The 19,746-nt window shown below is 41.6% G+C and overlaps 1 protein-coding gene across 1 annotated transcript; it reads left to right on the top strand.

Moving 5' to 3' along the window:
• The first annotated feature begins 743 nt into the window (after positions 1-743).
• LOC115376782 (FERM domain-containing protein 7) lies at positions 744-17,874 on the top strand. Its single transcript, XM_030076545.1, has 12 exons — positions 744-872; positions 9,891-9,995; positions 10,079-10,121; positions 10,503-10,581; positions 11,858-11,955; positions 12,102-12,216; positions 13,262-13,409; positions 14,182-14,277; positions 15,210-15,373; positions 16,096-16,164; positions 16,322-16,397; positions 16,645-17,874. Exons 1-12 carry the CDS (start codon positions 744-746, stop codon positions 17,872-17,874), a joined length of 2,352 nt encoding a protein of 783 aa, XP_029932405.1.
• The last annotated feature ends 1,872 nt before the right edge of the window (positions 17,875-19,746 follow it).

The raw sequence follows: 19,746 nt of genomic DNA, 5'->3' as shown, positions 1-19,746 counted from the left end.
GAATTTTGTGTGTGTGTGTGTGTGTGTGTGTGTGTGTGTGTGTGTGTGTGTGTTCAGGGGGCAATGAAAGGTAAATTTAAGGACACAGTCCTGCTGAGAATTTTATGTTCTCTTCTCTTATGCTCTACAGAATTTGTATAGACTAAGACTTTTTAGTAAATCTGCTGATAAATGTAAATATATAAATAGCCCACATATATTTAATATGTATTATAATTTAGAGATATGGCAGCATACTTTGTAAGAAAAGTGCAGTGTAGCCTATAGTACAGCTGATGCTCTATAGTATAGTATAGGATAGGATAGGATAGGATAAGATAGGATAGGATAGGATAGGATAATATAGTATAGTATAGTATAGTATAGTATGTTGTATAGTATAGTGTAGTATATTGTAGTATAGTGACCTATAAGCCCACTATGAACCCAGCCCAGTTATTAGTCGGTGCCCGGGCTCGGTCTAATGCCTGGAGAAAACGTCAGCTTGCCATTACGCATCTGGAGAGCGCGCGCTCCAGCGGCAAGGACGGCTCCCTCGAGGAGCGGAGGAGGAAGGTGATGATGATGATGATGACGACGGGCGCGTGAAACTGTTTTCTGCGGTTGTCCTGGTGCCGCGAGCTGGGATTTACTCTGAAGAAGATGGATATGACGGATTATTGTGCATATTATTACTGTTATTCCTCCTGAGAGAGAGAGAGAGAGAGAGAGAGAGAGAGAGAGAGAGAGAGAGAGAGAGAGGGATGGGGGACCATCATCACCGGCGGACCGGGAGGCTCGGGAGCCTCGCCAAGTCCCGGGTCTCCAAGGAGACGAAGCTCCGGCTGCGCGTGATCTTTCTGGATGACAGCGAGCGCACTTTCGAAGTGGAGGTGAGTTTGTCAACACGCTGCGAACCACTGATTTATTTTTTATTTTATTTTATTTTATTTTATTTTTCATGTCATTTTATTTTTCATGTTATTTTATTTTTCGTGTTATTTTATTTTATTATTTTATTATTATTTCATTTTATTTTATTATGTTCATGTGATTTTAATTTTTTTATTTTATTTTCATGTTATTTTATTTTATTTTGTGTTATGTTATTTTATTTTCATGTTATTTTATTTCATTTTAATTTATTTTATTAATTTATTTAACCCTCTCAGCGTTATGCATTGCACATTCTTTATCTTTTTTTTTTTTTTTTTTTTTTTTTTTTTTTTTTCCATGAGTTCATAGGTAATATCTCACACCGACACACACTCTCTGGTCTCACACTGCTGCTGTCAATCAGCACATGCAGCTGATGCTTGAATCGATGCTCGTTCTGCAGATTTTCATTGATGCGTTTTCTTGAGTGTTGAAATTGTCAGGTATTGTTTGGAGGCTGTAAGCCACGTTTAATCCATTATATTGATTTATAATCTTTATTTTTGATGAATCTGAACATCACCTGCTGCTGTAAAGGCCCAGCTTCCCCATGTGGGTCACTCAAGTTGAACCGAGGTGAACGAATCAAGTCAAATCCAGTTGAGAGAAACTGAATCTGATCCATAGATACTTTGGTAGTGCCTGATCATGCAGCGTTCAGGCCAAGAGAGCCTAGTGAACTGAATAATAATGATGATGATGATGATGAAGAAGAAGAAATGGAGTGTTAACATTCGACTGTCAGATGAGGAATAAACCTGCAGATTCATTTCCACTGTTGAGAAAAAGGTGAAAAAGAGGCCATGTGATTGTAGATCGGTTACCTGAGTTTGTTTTTAAGGGATTCTTTAGTTTTGAAGATTTTTTTTTTCCTGAAGCGAGATCTACAAAAGTTGAGGAATGGGACAGCTTCTTTTGCAAAATGATGGACAGGTCAAAAATGGGACCAGGTAATGACATTTGTGTGAATTGGATATGTTATCCCTGTCACCATCAACTACTTTGAATTTGTTTCTCATCCCAGATACATTTGCTGTCATCCAGTTACATGATCTAATTAATAACGACCAAAAATCCCTGCAATATTAACAATTTATTTACAGTTTGCTTCATGTAGGCTAAATCTAACTGAGAGTGACAGTTATCTAACATGTAACATGTTCAGTGCCTTGCTCACAGGCGCCATGACTGCAGTTAGAGACGGGCAAAGATACATCAAAATGTATCTTGTTACAAAATACAAAATATCCCTTAAATACATGTATCAAAACAAAATACAAACTTCAGAGCAGATGAAGTTGTTTAGTTGTTGTTTCTTTTTAAGATGCAGTTACATGATTTTTCTTAATGTTTTATGACTCATGGAAAAAAAAAAAGTATTTTGAGTATTTTGAAAATACAGTATTAGTCCAGTCTTAAGTATCTTGTTTCAAATTCCAGGTGAGCGTTTTCAGCCCTGTCAAATATCCATGACAAAATACTCAAAAATACTTGAAGTATTTCAGATGCAAGTAACAGAAATACTGCCAGAAATACTAGTAGTAGTAGTTGAGGGAGGGGTGTGTTTCTTTTTCACTTCTGCTCATCCGCATTTTCCCGGATAATCCCAGGACTCGGACTGAGTTCAAGTTCAAGCTCAAGGTCAATTATTCATTTTAGTCAAGAAAATGAGTCTAACTGGAATTAACTAATGAATCAAAACAGTGGCCAGCAACCTTCCTGTCCATACATTGTTCCTGCCATCTAATATGACTCACAGGGGCGTGTTTCCTAAACTAGCGCCCCCTAGTGGTGGCAGGACGTATGCCACAAGCCATGGTGCACCTGCATCACAACGGTCACAGTTTGGTTGAGTTTAGTCACCAAAAACAGCTGGATAAGGTTAGGGGAAGGTTAAGGTTAGTGGATCTTTGTTGTCATGGAGACAGTAATAAACATGCAGAAACATAACACCTGGAAACAAACGCCGGACTCACTTCATGTGGGAATCAAACGCTGGTCTCCATACTACGCCTCATGTGGATTTTGTCGCTTGTTACCCGATGATGCATCACCTCACTTCCCGACACACCACGCTGTTGTTACTTAGACGGCCACTAGAGGTCGCCTAACTTTAAAGCAAAACTACAGGTCGTAATAAGCTGCTGCACCAACGAGCTATGGAGTCGTTTTTTGGAGGAGGACAGCCTCCTCCTATCACAGGCCTCCTCCTCTGACCTCTGACCTTCTGCCACCATAAAAAATCATGTTTTTTATTTTTATGGAACGTCTGCCTTCATGGAGATCGTTTCAGAGAGAGTGTGACATGCAGCGACATCTGGACCGAAGGCGTCACAGTTATACGGTGTGCATCTCCGCAAACGGAGCCACCACAACACCCTTTAAATGTACTTTTATAATAAAACTAAAACAACACAAAAAGCACTCGCCACAACAATTTCAAGCTTGCACAGCTGCAGCCTTGGTTTACAGTTTGAGTTTGTGTAGAATTTTTCATCTGGCTTTGATTTTCAGTTGTTTTCTGTATTTTTTTTTTCTTATTTCTTTTAATTATATACTGTATTGTTTTTTTTTATTATTGTGGTTTGTTTATTTAATTTTTTTAAAATTCATTTTTATTGTTCTATTTGTTTGCTGTATACTTTGTCGTATGCACTCTTTTTTGATTGTAAAGTGTGTTGGGACCACGCTGCATGGTAATTCTGCACTTTATATAAAACTGATAGATTGAAAATCTGATTTTCCAATAAAAAAGCATGAGAAAGCAGCACTATTTAGCAACAGACCCCAAAGCCTCAGATCCTACCAGCTCTTGGATGCAGCATAATAGTTATAATCCCATAAATAATACAATATAATATAACATATAATACCACAAATGTGATATATCCTGCCACCAGGAGTGAAAACAATTCAAAGCAGAGGAAATAACTACTAAGAAATATGATAACATAACATTTCATGACATGAAATCTCCCAACACATTCGTAATAATTTTTTTTAAAAAAAGACCTCGTTTTATTAAATTTACTGTATATGGAAACACTTGTGTGATGTGTAAAATTTCTGGGTTGGACACGTGAACAGTTTGCTGTGCATGATCTGTCATGTGCGCTGCTACTCCGCTCAAGAAAAGCAGAGTGACAGGCCGTATTTTTACCACAGTGACGTCGCCTGCAAGGCAGTAGTGCAATCTAAAAAGGGAGGCAACGTGTGGGTGTGTGTCTGAGTGTGTGTCTGAGTGTGTGTGTGTGTGTGAGTGTGTGTGTGTCTATGCGAGAGAGACAGAAGAGAGAGAGAAGCTTGGAGTATTGTGTTTGCGAAGTAGCTCCATTTTCCACGCCCATGCTTTCTCTGACGTTTTTTTTTTTTTTTTTTTTGCAGTGGCCTCCAGGGCATCAGTAGCATATTTATGAGAGGAAGACAGCATGATAAAGGAAGGGAGAGAGGAAGAGAGAAAGAAATAAAGAAAGAAGGGATGGATGACGGAGGGATGGAGGGATGGAGTGGGCAGGGCAGGGCAAAAAATAATAGTTGCAAAAAATGAACCCAGCCCACCTTGTGAAAAATATTTTGTTCTGGGCGGCGATAAGTGCATGTTTAAGACCGAACCTATGCTCCAGTCATTCAAATGGGCACTACTACTACTGTGCACGTGTGTGTGTGCACGTGTGTGTGTGTGCATGTGTGTGTGTGTGTGTACAAGAAAGAGAGAGAGATAAACAGAGTGAGAGAGGTTTTCTCCTCTGACCCCGATCTTCTTACCCTCAGGGCAAAATGCCAATTAATGATTGGGCTCAACTCAAAGAGAAAAGATGGACTGATATATGGATGTACGGTTCGTATTTAAGTTGTAACACCAGCCATTAGCGCTGGCGAGCGACTCCACGTTGCTTTGTGCGTTCCAACGACATATATCGACAGTGCCGGCTGCCAAATTGTAGGGAAAGCGTTGCCAGTGAGTAAATACCATGTGGCCTCGGTGATAATTAAGACGGGAGACCAGCTGCAAAACACAGAGCAGCCGCCGAGGTGTCGTCCTCTGAGGACACATGGACGCTACACCAACAGAACCAACATGTACGAATTTCCTATATCTCATCCGCCTCTCGGTTGGCATTCCTGATGGTTTCATTATTAATGCACAGGGCGTAATTGTTTTGGAAGATGAAAAATAAGAATAAAATAGGTCAAAACCACAGAACTAAAAACAGGAAAGTGGCTTTAAATCCATCGGTGGACAGTAATGAAGCGCGTTTACTCGAGTCTTGTCGAGTATCTGTATTGTACTTGAGTATTTGGTTGTTGTTTTTTAAACTTGTGACTTTTATTCCACCATCAAATCAGCCTGATTATGTGAAATTCGAAATTCTTGATTTAGCGCCTATAACATCAGTTCAGCATTTGCAGCTTACGTGCCAAGGTGATGCCTTGTATTGTTGTCTTCTATTGCAAATAATTCCTGCCAATCATGTAAAACCTCACAAAAAATAGTATATGTTTAAATCATAAGGAAATGAAACTCATTTGGGGAAGCTGCTTTAACAGCCGCCGCTATAAATTGCCATAATCTGTGATTGTCACACTCTGCCCTGTGGTAAACCGAGCGTGATGTGTTGTTGTTATTTTTTAATCAGATGTGTTTCTGTCGAGCCTCAGGCAAGTTTTTTTTATTTTCTTTGGGGGGGAGAAATTGGAGCAGATTGGACGGTAAAGTTTTATTTTATTCCCGTCGTCGTGCTGTAAAACCAAACTCACCAACTGTCCTCTACTTCCGAGTGACGAGGGCGGACGTTTGTCTCTGGTGATGATCACTTAGACCCGTCTTCTTCTTCTTCTACTTCTTCTTTATTCGCAGTTACAGCTGCTTTGGTCCTCCTCTCTGTCTCTCTCTCTCTCTCCCTCCCTCTCTCTCCCTCTCTCTCTCTCTCTCTCTCCCACTCATGACAAGTTAATGAGGTATACACCCAGCGACCCCCGCCGGGCCGCTAAACACCGGCTAACGGTTGTCAAACACCGTCCACGATTGTGTCGCCATGGCGAGGGAGAGATTCACAAGCGGCAGCCCAGTAATTAGAGAAAGAGAGAGAGAGAGAGAAGAAAGAAAGAAAGAAAGGGAGTGCAGCATGATGGGGGAAGAGAGGAAATTAAAGAGAGAAAGGAGGGCATGAGAGAGGAAGAGGAACCTTTGTGAGAAAGGAAGTAAGAAGGAAAGAAAGAGTCAGGGGCCGGAAGGAGGAGAGGAAAAGAAAGAGAAGATAGATGGAGATCCATATAGAAAGATAGGAGATTGGGGGAGAGAGAGAGGAGGAGAGGGAGGGAGGTGAAGATGAGAGAGAAAGAAAGAAAAAGCAAGTGAAGGAGGACGAGATGGTGAATGGAGATAAACTGGGAAAGAGACAAAAAGAGGAAGACAGCAAAGAAAGGGTGAGGGAGAGGAGGAAGAAGAAGAACAAGGGATGAAGAGAGAGCGAGTGGTAGAGGGACGATGAGAAAAGGAGCAAAGGAGAGCAAAAAAGTAAGAGAAAAGGGAAGGAGACAGAGGAAAAAGCAAAAGAAAGAGGGATGGCGGGGGAAAAGTGGCAGAGAGGAAGTGGGAGGGGAGAGAACGAGAGAGGGGAACAGGGAGGGAGGAAGAGAACGAGAGAGGGGAACAGAAGCAGGAAAAGTTGAAGAGGAGAAGAGGAGGCCAAAGAAGAGAAGGATGGGGAGTAAGAGAGGGAAAGAGGGAAAGAGAAAGAGAGAAAGAAAAGAAGAGGGGGAGAAAAAACACCAGTCAGCAAGTTGGAAAAATAACACACCAGTGCTCCTTCAGTCTGAAAAATCACATCATGACATACAGCATGTAACCTCTTTGATGAATAGAATAGAATAGAATAGAATAGAATAGAGTAGAATAGAGTAGAATAGAATAGATAACAGTAACTACCAGCTGACTGTGTGAAGAGTCCCTCTGCGCTTCAAAGCCAGTAATTACAAGTCAGAGACAGAAACTCCCACGAACAGCTGGGAAACAGCTGTAACAAGCAGATCTGAGGCTAAATAAAACGTCTGAATCACAATATGAAACACTTGTAGATGGACAGTGGGTGTAATCTCACACATGCATCCAAACACCAGACCGTGGGAGTCTTTAGGAACATCTGCTGAGGGTTCACTTGAGGACTATCAGGTCGATTTTCATCACATTTGGCATTCCTGGACGATTGGCCAAGATGTACAACTTGCTCATTCAGTTCTAACCAAATCAACGTATTCGTGAACTGATATGACTGCAGTCGGGACCGCCTCAGTTGAGTCAAAGTCAATTCCAAGATCGAGTCAAGGCTCTGAGGAGTGACAGTCGAAGCCCAGGTTAGACAGACCCGATTAAGACCAAGACCGTAAAATAGAGCCAATCAAGATCAAGTTAAAGGTCCAATCAAAACTGAGAATGCAACACAGCAAGACCAAAATAAAACAGAGACTGAGTTAAAACCAAGACCAGGGCCAATCAAGACTAAAATACGAGTCAGACCAAGACCAGAGCCAGTCGAGACCAAGAAGACACAATGATCCAAATGGAGATCAAAGATCAAATTAAAACTGAGACGAAAACTAAGAAAAATCAAGCTAAACTGAGACTAGAACTGATCAATATCAAGTCAAAACTGAGATGAGGGTCAGTTGAGACCAAGTTACAAGTGAGACCAAGGCCAGAACCAATCAAGGTCAAATTAAAACTGAGGCTACAGCTAATCAAAATCAAGTTAAACCTGAGATCAGGGCCAACCAAGACCAAAACTGAATACCACGCCTGTTCAAGATCCAGTTAAGAGTCGAACCAGGGCTGATCGAGACCAAGTTACCACCAAGACCAGGGTCGACAGACATCTGTGTAAGGTCTATCTGCAGCAGCTCAGTTCTTCATCTTTTAACATCCAACCACTCAATGCCGAGGAACGTTTGAGGACCGATACATACACAGCTGCCATCTCTTCAACTGTTTGTAGCGCTGGCAAGAAAGTAAACAGATGCATTATCTTTGAAAACCAAGTCCAAGAGAACAAGACAATTCCAAGACATAAGAAGAGTGGCATGGCAGAAACTCCAATGAATGGGGAGTTTTTATTTTTGAAAAGCAGAGTTCAAATTAGAAAGTTGTGAAAGCCAGAAATCTCAGGACCTGTCCAAAGGGTGGAAAGCGAAATGTTCTCAAAACGCTTTGTCAATGGGTCTGTAAAAGTGCGATACCTCGTTTTTGCCCCAACGAATGAGGGAAAAAAGAAAAATCTGTGAAACCTGTGATTTACTGTAAAGTCTTGCAATGTATTCCCAGCCTTTGAACTTCTGTTCCGTCTTCACAAAGCTGGGGATGCAATTTCATGGCTTTCCGTCCAACTAAGCACTGCGTCTCTTGGTTATGTTATCCCAAAACTTAGCTGAACTCTCAACAATGTCAGCAGAAAAATTCCAGTTCATTTATTGTACTTGGTCCTTCTGATTCTGAATCAGACTGGTCACTTTTTATTTGGATGTTAACTTTCTATCAAGTGACTATAAAATGTTTTAACTAAAGAGTTCCTGGTGATACAATGGTAAGCAAGCTGTAAATGTTCAGCTAGGAAAAAGTTGACTAGGACATGAAGTTCTCAAGAATGTCCTAAAAGTTTGAGATGGACTGCGTCTTGACCATTTTAGGTGCACACCTGTTTATTTTCTTGTCTGTTCCTCTGTAACTAACGATTAAGGGTCTGTTTGAACCTGATGCATCGGTCTCTTGGTGAATTATGGGGCTTCCCGTTTGTTCTCATTAGCCAAATTAACACTCACTGAATCCTTGGCCAAGAGCACTTCTTCAGCGTGGAGCACTGGTCTTTATTTGTCCCGTCATTGTGCTTTTTTTGGATCTGGAATCAGGCTTTGATTTTACAGCTCATAAAATCCTTCGTGGAAGACATAGACACACAAATTAAGCACCCATGTCTGGGCTCTCCTAAACTGAGATCCTGTTGGTATGCTCTTCTGAATGATCCCTCCCTGCACCATGTCCCACCCAAATGTCCTGTTTCAACTGGAAATACATTGAATCAAGAAAGTAAGAGTCCATTTCATGGGTTCTTTAAGTGCCACTTTGTTGAAATCTACCTCCTAACAGTTGAGTATCATTGGACTATCCAAATAAAGTGTTACAGTCTTGTTTACTGATTAATCAGTTAAATTGTGAAGAAAAAAAAAAGCTGGAATACAAGTGATAAACAAACACAAGGTGTTGCTGATGCTGCAAATGGAAATGTTCAGCACCAGTGGAGGCTGGCGCTCCATTAAGTGCCATCTAATTGGTATGGATTTTATCCCAGAGATCTACATCTGAGAGGAGTTTTATTTTTTTTCCTCTATGTGGGGTAAAAAGGAGCGAAACCTCTGTTGTGAGTTGTCATTGTTTTGCTGCTTTCACATTGTGGCCTAAAATTAATCCTGCATGGTGAGATGTCAGTCAGCCACAATGGCAAACTGTCTTCTGAATGCTGTGGGAACGAGAGATTAAAACATAATTTGTTAATAATCTTTGCTTTGACTGTTCATTTCCAAATAGTTTATATTTTGCATCAGTTATTAAATACAACTGCAACTGATCACAACACAAAGGAGGTCCTTGAGTGTCCAGAAAGGCGCTTATAAATAAAATGTATTATTATTATTATTATTATTATTATTATTTGGAATAGTCCAGCTACGCCAAAATTTGGCATTAAAAGTTTAAAGTTGGAAGATAAAGTGAACAAAGATAAAGTTCTGATTGGCTTTTCGACATCAGTTTTGTCTCCACCTCGGCGACTGAAGGGGAAAGTTGGGGAAACTCGGCGTCTGTCATGTGCAGGGGCAGTAGGCGTCGCTTTCCCCCGCCGCTGGCAGACTTTACCGTCACTCTCACATCAAATAAACGGCCAATTATCTCTTTCACTCGGCGTCACCTGTCTCTTTCTGTCTCCCAGCAAAAGGTTTTGGGTGGCGAGTTCTACAACAGAGTGTGTGGACATCTGAAACTACTGGAGAAGGAATACTTTGGACTGGAGTTTAGACACCACAGTGGCACCTATGTAAGGAACACACACACACACACACACACACACATATACACAATAAGTTAATGTCTTTGCCTTGACATGTGTCTCTGTTGCAGGTCTGGTTAGAGCTCCTGAAGCCACTCGCCAAACAGATTAAATGTAAGTCTATGAGTCTTTAAATTACAAAACCTAACATGTAGCTTTTAATGCATCTTTAATACTTCAGTCCAAAGCATTGCACAATATTGTGGTGATTGATGTTGTTGTTGCATTATTCTAAAAGAAACAAGGGGAAAAAATCAATAACATGACATCAGATCAGATGCTTCAGGGCTTTAAGAGATGCTTACGTCTGTCGTTTTTCAAATAAAAGTCATTTCTCTCTCGACTTTATTTCCGCCCCCTCCTCCTCCTCCTCATTCTTAACTCTTTCTTTTTCTGTTGCCTTTCCTGCCTCTCTCCACCTTTATTCTTCATCTTTGTCTCTTCCGTTTCTCTTTGTTCCTCTGCAATTTGCTCTCTCTCGCTTTTCTTTGTCAGACACCAACGATCTGTTCTTCAGGTTTATAGTCAAGTTCTTCCCACCAGATCCTGGACAGCTAAAGAGAGGCCTCACCAGGTAACAGTGTGTGTGTGTGTGTGTGTGTGTGTGTGTGTGTGTGTGTGTGTGTGTGTATACATGATAATATGTATGAGATCTGCCACAGAAGTCTCCTTATAGAGATTCAATGGGAGTCGAATGGATGCTCCCATACAAATCAGAGCAGTGGCCATTTTTATTTGCATTGCTGCCACGGCAAAGACCTGTTTTTTATTAGTTACATTTTTATTCAAATTTCACATATCAGGTAATGGGAGGAAAAGGGAAAGGAAAAAAGAGGAAAAATAAATGAAAAATAGATACATAAGTGGCAAAGTTTGCACCAAGGGCATCCAGCATCACACATCACCAGGGTCCTTCATCACCCATTCTGATACATTAGATCATTATTACTCTTTAGAGATATAGACCTGATATTTATATATTCTTCTTTCTCCTTTCTCCTTCTTCTTTCTCCTTTCCATGCTGAGTGAACCACTTTTTTCCATCCCCTCAATAAAATCTGTCTGTCCGTCATCATAAGAGCTTGCATTTTCATTACATTTGCACATTTTCTTTACACACGGATGAACTGTACAAACAGACTTTACGGAGGACTTTACAATCGCTATTTCCTTTTGAACCAGTCAAATGACCACTGCAAACAGTTCAACGTCCATTCTACTCCCGTTTAATTTCTATGAGTCGTCCTCTACTGCACCCATCCTGCATCAGTGCTGGTTAGGTTATATTTTGCCAGTTTACAACATGACTGAGCTTCCACCCTGACCACAGCTGATGAAATATTAATTTCTTTACATGTTTTATTTGTTTTATTTGTTTAATTGCTGAGTTGTAAGTGGTTGTTCATTTAAGGGCTTATCCCACAGAGGGTCGTTCTGCTCTGTGTGGCTGCTGGCACTAAATGTGTTTAATTAGTCCAGGTTTTAGTGTCTAGACATTGTTTCAGATGTTTTGCAGATGAAAATTTAATTCTGGGACTGGCAGTAGCAACCTAGTGCTGTTTTTCTGGCATGAAAAAAAAAAGTTCATATTCAGAGAAAGCTGACAGTATTACTATATATTTCAACATTTTGAAGTAAAACAGAATATGTGTATTGTAAGTCAAGACTCAGATGACTGTTGTCTAGATCATTACTTTCCTGTTTATCTAAAAGATGAACAGTAAATGGATTTGTAAATTTCCAAAAAGTATAGGATTACCTTATTACACTCTGCTTGTGTGTGTGTGTGTGTGTGTGTGTGTGTGTGTGTGTGTGTGTGTGTGTGTGTGTGTGTGTGTGTGTGTGTGTAGGTATCTGTTTGCCCTTCAGATAAAGCAGGACCTGTCAAACGGCAGTCTGACCTGTAATGACAACAGCGCCGCCCTGCTGGTCTCTCACATACTGCAGTGTAAGTGTAAAAGACAGCAATCTCTTAAAAACTGGAAACAGGCGCACATGCCTTATCTAAATAAATGCACCAACCCTTATTTTACCAGGCAAGATGTGTGTGTGTGTGTGTGTGTGTGTGTGTGTGTGTGTGTGTGTGTGTTACAGCAGAGCTTGGGGACTATGACGACGAGTTGGACTGTCACCATCTGGAGCTGAAGCAGTACGTCCCCAACCAGGAATACCTGGACCACAAGATCATCAAGTTCCACAAGAGACACAGGTACACACACAATATTATTGAGTCATATTCATTTCATTTAAATATTAGTTTATGCCTGTAGGACTTTACAACAATTCAACAATGCAATATCCCTGTTAATATAGGATCAAGGCACATATTTAGACATTATGCACACAAAGCACTTTTTTTTTTTTTTTTTTTTTTTACAAATAATGTACAGTAAGATTAATTCACATATTTATTCATAATGCACATAGTTTGATTTCTTATCATTTAATTCCTCTCTTGTGAAGAACTGCTGTTAAGTTATTGTTTTTTTTTTTTTTTAAGTATTAATTCCCTAAATCCTGATGTAGAAATCCTCATGGACCATCGCTGTTGTTATTGTGTCAACGTGATGAGGAAAAGAAAGTAAGGAACGATGGGAAATCGAGATTTTATAATATATATATTTTTAAAAATTTACAACAGGGATTGAAGCCAAAGACATTTCTTATCATAAGTGATGTCACGTGTTATCAGAATCAGAGCCACAAATACTTTATTGATCCCGGAGTGGAAAATTGGGTCGGTTGCTCAAACTCTCAAGAGAACAATATTTTATATGCATAAGCAAAATGATAAGAAATAGAAAAAGAAATTTTAAAAAATGTGTGTTAGAAATGAGTAAAAAAAAAAAAAAAGTATGTGCATTTTGCCTAAACATGTATATTAATCCTAGTTGTAAGAAAGGATGTACATTATGAATAACATTATGATCCAAATGTTAGGATTTTTGGATGCCCTCATTAGAGCCTCAAAACCAAACAAACACACATGTGGTGACTGTGCCACAAGCCTAGAAATAAAGAGACTGAAAAAAAAAAAAAAAACAATGAAAACTGGTTGTAGGACATGTATGAAAAAGAAAACATCATTTACATACAGTTACACTGACAGAGAGCCACTGCTTAAATGAGTCTGGGGGAGTCTTAATTATCTGATAATTACACAACAACAGTATTAGCCTCTTAGCCACAACTACATGTCAGTAATATGACTGCGGTTGTTCTCTCTCTCTCTCTCTCTCTTTCTCTCTCTCCAGAGGTGTGTCTCCTGCAGACTCGGACATCCACCTGCTGGAAGTGGCCAGGAAGTTGGACATGTACGGCATCCGGCCTCATCCTGCACACGACGGAGAGGGAATGAGGATCAACCTGGCTGTCACACACTCTGGAGTACTGGTCTTTCAGGTGCACTATGTACACACACACACACACACACACACACACACACACACACACACACACACCAAGATATACTATATAAACTCACACAACATATATACAGGCAGAAGGAGCCACTGATCTGCCACTGCTCCTCCAGCAGGAGGCGCCACTTTCAAGTCCCATCCACAAGAAATATAATTTAGATGACAGTGTCTTCTTGTTTTATTATATAATAACAGCTAAGAACTGGTAAGACAACATGGGCTGTTAGATTTGATTACCTCAGACATTTTGGACGAGTTTATGAAGTCATCTCTAGCTTTTTAATTTTGTTTTACTTAATTTACTTTTATAAATTAGCTGAAAATGAAGACACACACTAACATGCCTATCTTTATTGTTATTAGTTGTGACACTTTTTTGTTTCAGCATATTAAACTACCTCTGCACTTGCTATGCCATTGATAACATGTAGTGAATGGCATTTCCTCTCATTTGAAGATTTATGTTTTTGTGCATGGTCCTTGTTTAATAAAAAAAAAATAATGTAAAAAAAATGTCTAATAACATAACAGCAGACTATCCAGCCTTGTGTCAATTGAGAAAATGAACTTAATCACAGCACAATGAGGCACAGACGAGGTCCTAATATTGGAAAAAAGGTACTAATGGTTGAAATCTATCTGCACACAAGGAAAACTGATTTGAATGGTCACCTGTATGAAGCTGCAGGACACACACACACTCACACCATATAAATGTATTTAAATCATCCTTTTCTGCTGTGTTCCTCCAGGGAAACACCAAGATCAACACGTTCAGCTGGGCCAAGATCCGCAAACTGAGCTTCAAGCGGAAACACTTCCTCATCAAACTACATGACAAAGTCGGGGTGAGCGTCAGACTTTACCAGGCGGCCTCAGTGTTCGTTTTGACCCCCCTGGACTGCCAGAGGGGTGGGGCTTGACACAGGCCACCACATAAGAGCACAGGGGAATTTAGACGATCAAAGGAGAGCACGTGAAAGACACTCCAACTACGTTCAGCAGAGAACAGACTAGATTTGATTTTTTTTTTCCTCAAATGTGCAACTATGAACAGAAAAAAAAATGCACATTGAAAGTGACATGTTCAATTCTGATTTGGGCCACTTCCATATGGGATGCTCAAATGATGCTGTGTACACACTCAGATCAGAATTCATGTGTTTTTTTTTTCATACTGAGCATGCTCACATTACTGTCATTATTCATCATCAGTAGGGGCCAAAACAAAATACGGAGGCCAGCAGCAACAACAACAGGGTAAAAAATTTAAAAAGTTGCAGATTTAATAGATATAATGCAAGATGCTTCCATCCAGCGCATCGCGATTTTATTCACTGTGATGATGGACTGGCATGCAAAGGCCATTTTTTGGTTGCTCAGCAGCACACGTGAGAGGTAAATGTGCGGTCACGGTGCAGATCTGTTCACACCGATGTCAAGAAGGGGTCACATGCAGAGATAAATGTGAACAGTCCAGGCAAAAAGATCAGATCTGAGAAAAAAAAAAAAATCAGAACTGGGTCACTTTCAGCTGCTGTGTGAATGAAGCCTTCGATAAAATGTAAATAAAACATAAATAGACACATCAGTGAATAGCAACAAAGCAAATAAGAGGGAAAAAGCCAGAACAAAGAATGCAAATAAATGTACATAATGCATGTTTGTCACTATATGCATGTATGTTAACACTAATATATGCATGTGTTAATGAACTCTATGTGTGTTTGTTGGATTTGTATGGATGTTTGTATGCGTGTGTGTGTGTGTGTGTGTCCAGCCGTCGCGTAAGGACACGGTGGAGTTCTCCATGGCGAACCGCGACGTGTGTAAGTCGTTCTGGAAGATGTGTGTGGAGTACCACGCCTTCTTCCGGCTGGCCGAGGAACCGCAGGCGACGCACAAAACTCTGCTGTCCTGCAAGGGCTCCAGCTTCAGATACAGGTAACACACACACACACACATACACACACACACACACACACACACACACACACACTGCTGTCCTGTAAGAGCTGTTGGTGTCTCCTCTGACCGTCCCTCAGTCCCAGCGAAAGGTGATTTTGCCATAAAGAGCTTCCAGACTGTCAGACTGTCCCAAGGAACTTACAGCTTATATAAGACCATCCTTTAAATCACTTTTCAATGTGCACTTTCTCAGCTGCAACTATTTTTAAAATGCAGAATGCTATAGAAATAAATCTTTAAATGCTGAGAAAGCAGCTGTGCTAAAAAAAAAAAAAAAATACTGCCAAAAATACTGCAGCCTGAGTTGTACCTTTTTTTTTTTTCATTTGAAACAAGTTCAACTTTTTGGAAAAATGGTCAGTGATGTCAACTGCTTTTTTTTTTTTAATTTTTTTTTTAGAAGCTGACTAATCATGATGTAAAGAAAACTCTGTTTTTTAAAAAGAGAAAGACTGCATCAACTCAGAAAAACACACAGTCTCATTAATTAAGATTTTGCAGGGTCACCCATTTTTAATCTTGTGTTGTTTTTCTTTCGCTCATGATTCCAATACCAAATTTTCATGTGTTTTCCTGTTTCCTATTTTATCTCTTTTGGGGAATAATTTGTACTTGTGCTTTTAGATAACTGTTGTATGATGATGATGATGATGATGATGATAATGATGATGATTTAATATCAATGCACTGTGTGGCAGTGGACGGACCCAGAAACAGCTGCTGGAGTGTATGGGGTCAGGGGAGAAGAGGCACACACACTTTGAGAGGTGAGAGTAGCCACACACACCGGGCTCAGGTTGTGTTTATTTATACTGAATTGATTTATTTGTACTGAGTGTGTATTGAACCTAAAAGAGATTAAATAAGAGCTAACAGGAGAGAAATGTACATGTAAAGTCTTTTTATTTTTTTCACTCGCTCCAGGACTTACTGTCAGTCGGACTACGATCCCAGACAGTGTCGGTCCTCTCCGGATCTCCTCACTGATGTCTCCAAACAAGTAATAAGAGCTACTGTGTACACACACACACACACACACACACACACACACACACATACACAACTACTTTGGAAAAACTACTTTGTAAATAAAACACAATATAAAACAGATAAATTGAAAGATACATGGATATAAATAGATTTAATCCTGGCAGACAACATAGTTATTGATAATGTGTGCATGTGTGTGTGCGTGTGTGTGTGTGTGTGTGTGTGTGTGTGTGTGTGTGTGTGTCTCGCCTCCCCAGATATATGAGCACTGCCACCCGTTCCCTCGGTCAAATCGGGTGCTGGTGGTCCGCAGTCAGGATGAACTGGACCCACATCCTGATGAAGGTGATGACATAGAAATCAGGGGAGGAGGGGCTAAACGCAGCCAATCAGCCGTCGAGGTCACCCAGAGGTCCCGCCCCCTCTCCCAAGCCACCGCCCTCTCTCCGACGCTGCAGCAGTCGCTGCCCTCGCCTAAGATGAGGTCCGCCTCCACGTCCGGGGTGGAGGAGACGAGGGGGGCGAGGACCGGGGCGCAGCGCCAAGCCCAACGGTTGGCTGGTATCTATGGCAACCGATCACGGCGCCGGCCCAACCCTCAGCCCCACCCGGACGCGGCGCAGCAGTTGGTCCTCCTCTACCCCAACAGCCCCGCCTACCAGTACCACCCAGTCCTCCCGACATTCCCATTGGCTGGCTATTCGCCGCTGAGCCGACACGCCTACCTGGCCGACCACGCGGCCGTTTCCTCGCTGGAGCGCTTCCCGCAGGCGAGGAGGCGCGACTACGTGACGATGGAGAGCCTATCACGGCCGTCGTTCTACCCGCTGAGCCACGATCCGTCCTCGCTCTCGCTGCTCAGGAGGAGTCTCCGCCCCTCTGGCTCAGGCGGCCTGGCGTTGGCCAGAGGCTACCAGCCAGGAAGTAACGGCGCGAGGCTACTGGATGTTGGACACACGGAGGCGGGGCATTACAGCGACGACTCAAACTTCCTTCCAGGGCTGCCGCGCCGCGTCGCCAGCCAACCAGACGTCAAGTTCCACCTCTCGAGAAGCTCTAACCCCGCCTTCAACCCCGCCTCTGAGTTCCGTCCGCTCGGTTACTACCCCCACCTGACACGCCCGTCCAGACCCACCTACCTCCCGCTAAACTCCTCCCCTCTGCCCGAACGGCCCACCTCGCTGTGTGTGATGGGCGGAGCCACAGGGAGCTACAGCGACTCAGACCCGGAGGTTTTCTACCCGTATTACTGCCCGCCGCCGCCGCTGGGTAAGGTGGTGCGGTCCACCGGCCTGGCCAGGATGAGGTTCTCCTCCGGGAGCCTCCAACTGGACGAGGAGGAGGAGGAGGAGGAGGGCGACGAGGAAGAAGGGCAGGAGGAGGAAAGAGAGAAGGAGGAGGCAAAAAAGGAGGAGAAGAGCGAAGAGGAGACGACTGAAGGAGAGGAGGCGAAGGGGGCGGCGAAGATTACCAAGGTGACTTTGTAATGAAGAAGTACCACACCTGGACGGGATACTGCTTCTGATTTTTTTTTTTTTTTTTTAAAACACGTTATGATCACATTCAAAACTGTTAAGATGGCCGCGCAAAACGATGATGAACCCCAGACTGTAGATAGAAGAAGAAACTCATGGTCTATTTGATGGTTTCGTATGTAAGAGAAGTGTATCGTTCCAAGGTGTACCGCTTGATGTTTCTTGGCTTTTTTTTTTAGGAGAACCACAGCAGCGTCTGAAAGCTAACACTGCCTTCTACTCGAGTGTGTGAGCTCACAGCATTGTGGGGGACCGATGTAGTTAGATCAGTCACTGCGTCGCATTTCATAGGTCACCTCATTCGAAGAGTCGTCTGCATATAGTTTGACAGGGCCGTCCCGATCCCCAAGTGTCCTCCAAATGCAACACAGGTTTGCAGCCTTCCAAGCAGAATTTGGAAAACACAACTAGAGCTTCCTTTGTCATCCTCTGCATCCTTGTGAGGATTTGCGAGGGACGGGAACCTTTGATGATCAGAAGAATCAGAATCAGCTTTATTGTTTATTAAGTATGCGTTTACATACAAGGAATTTGACTCCGGTATGCAAGGGGGGGATCCTCAGGTGACCATCGTAAGTAGCTAGAAGGCTTTGTAGACCATGGGCTCTATTTTAATGATCTAAGCACACAGTCTGAAGTGCATTTAGGACATGTCCAAGTCCACTTTTGATATTTCAATGGCAGAAAAAGAAAGCTATCGTATGGTTCAAAGGGGTTCTTGGTCTCTTAGTTAATCATGGGTGTGTTTTGGGTGTAACATGCAATGAACCAATTGGATTGCCATCTCCAATTTCTTTTGAAAGCAAGGCATGCTTGCACCCTGGCATATTGCCATTATACTGGCATTACATTCCTGTAAAAGTGATCCAAAAAAAAAATCCTGATGTTCCCTCACTTCCCCAGAGAATTTATTAATTTCGCTGACCTCCCAAATCTGGAATCGCTATACCTCTCTAAATCCCAAAGTTTTCCAAACCCATGACTAGTGGCGGCTCTCAAAACCTGGTTGATGCGCCGTGTTTCCGAAAGGTGACTTCTCTTCAACTTGCAGAGAAAGAAGCCGGTACTGTGAAGTGACGTTTGCAGTGGAAAGACATGACACCTAAACAGCCTTGATGGGTCCGAAATTATCACTGGAAACCAATAATCTGTTAATCTGAGGCTAATAATCAAACTGTTTTGGCCCTGTAGTGATGATGAAACTAATCATTTTGAGCCTTATGTGAGGAAAAAGCAATAACAAAAAACAAAAAAAAATGTCGGTGGTTTTTATATGAAGAGTCTTGTGTGGATGTGCTACACTAAATAAGTTAGTGAACAACTTTACAGGCGATGCAGTTGGGCGACTTAGTTTACATAACTGGTTCTTGCTGTGGATTCTGTACAATAAAAATGTGCTCTAAGGACTTTTTGGTACACAATATGTAAGGCAACTCCTTTTGTCAATAAATGATTACATATCAAAGATCCTTGTGCTGAAATTTAATTGGAATATGGTGATAAAAAGTTATAATATATTTTTATAATATACTTAGAATTTGTACAATGGGTAAATCCAAGCAAATGAACCATTTAATCTCATTTTTGGAGGGAAAAAAAAATCCTAAAAATGACAAACTGTACAAGGAAAAAAGTACAATATATTTAACAGCAAGGTTGGAACAGGTACCAGGTTTTTAGACATTGCATAAAATTCTCAGAAATCGCCATACCAGTTCTTATTATGATAAGGAACTTCATTCAGGCCACATGCACTGTGTCCTTTGAGTGCAACTTCACTAAAAAGACCAAACAAAAAGACCAGGCACCACAGGTTTCTCAATC

Source organism: Myripristis murdjan, chromosome 18 (assembly GCF_902150065.1).
Source record: "Myripristis murdjan chromosome 18, fMyrMur1.1, whole genome shotgun sequence".
Taxonomy (NCBI): domain Eukaryota; kingdom Metazoa; phylum Chordata; class Actinopteri; order Holocentriformes; family Holocentridae; genus Myripristis; species Myripristis murdjan.
The sequence above is the reverse complement of the archived record's forward strand: the minus strand, read 5'-3'. Positions and strand labels throughout refer to the sequence as shown.

Coding starts and splice junctions, on each gene's coding strand:
- LOC115376782 (XM_030076545.1), top strand. CDS start 744: ATGGGGGACCATCATCACCGGCGGACCGGGAGGCTCGGGAGCCTCGCC. Junction 9,996..10,078: donor GACACCACAGTGGCACCTAT/GTAAGGAACACA, acceptor TCTCTGTTGCAG/GTCTGGTTAGAGCTCCTGAA. Junction 13,410..14,181: donor CTGGAGTACTGGTCTTTCAG/GTGCACTATGTA, acceptor GTGTTCCTCCAG/GGAAACACCAAGATCAACAC.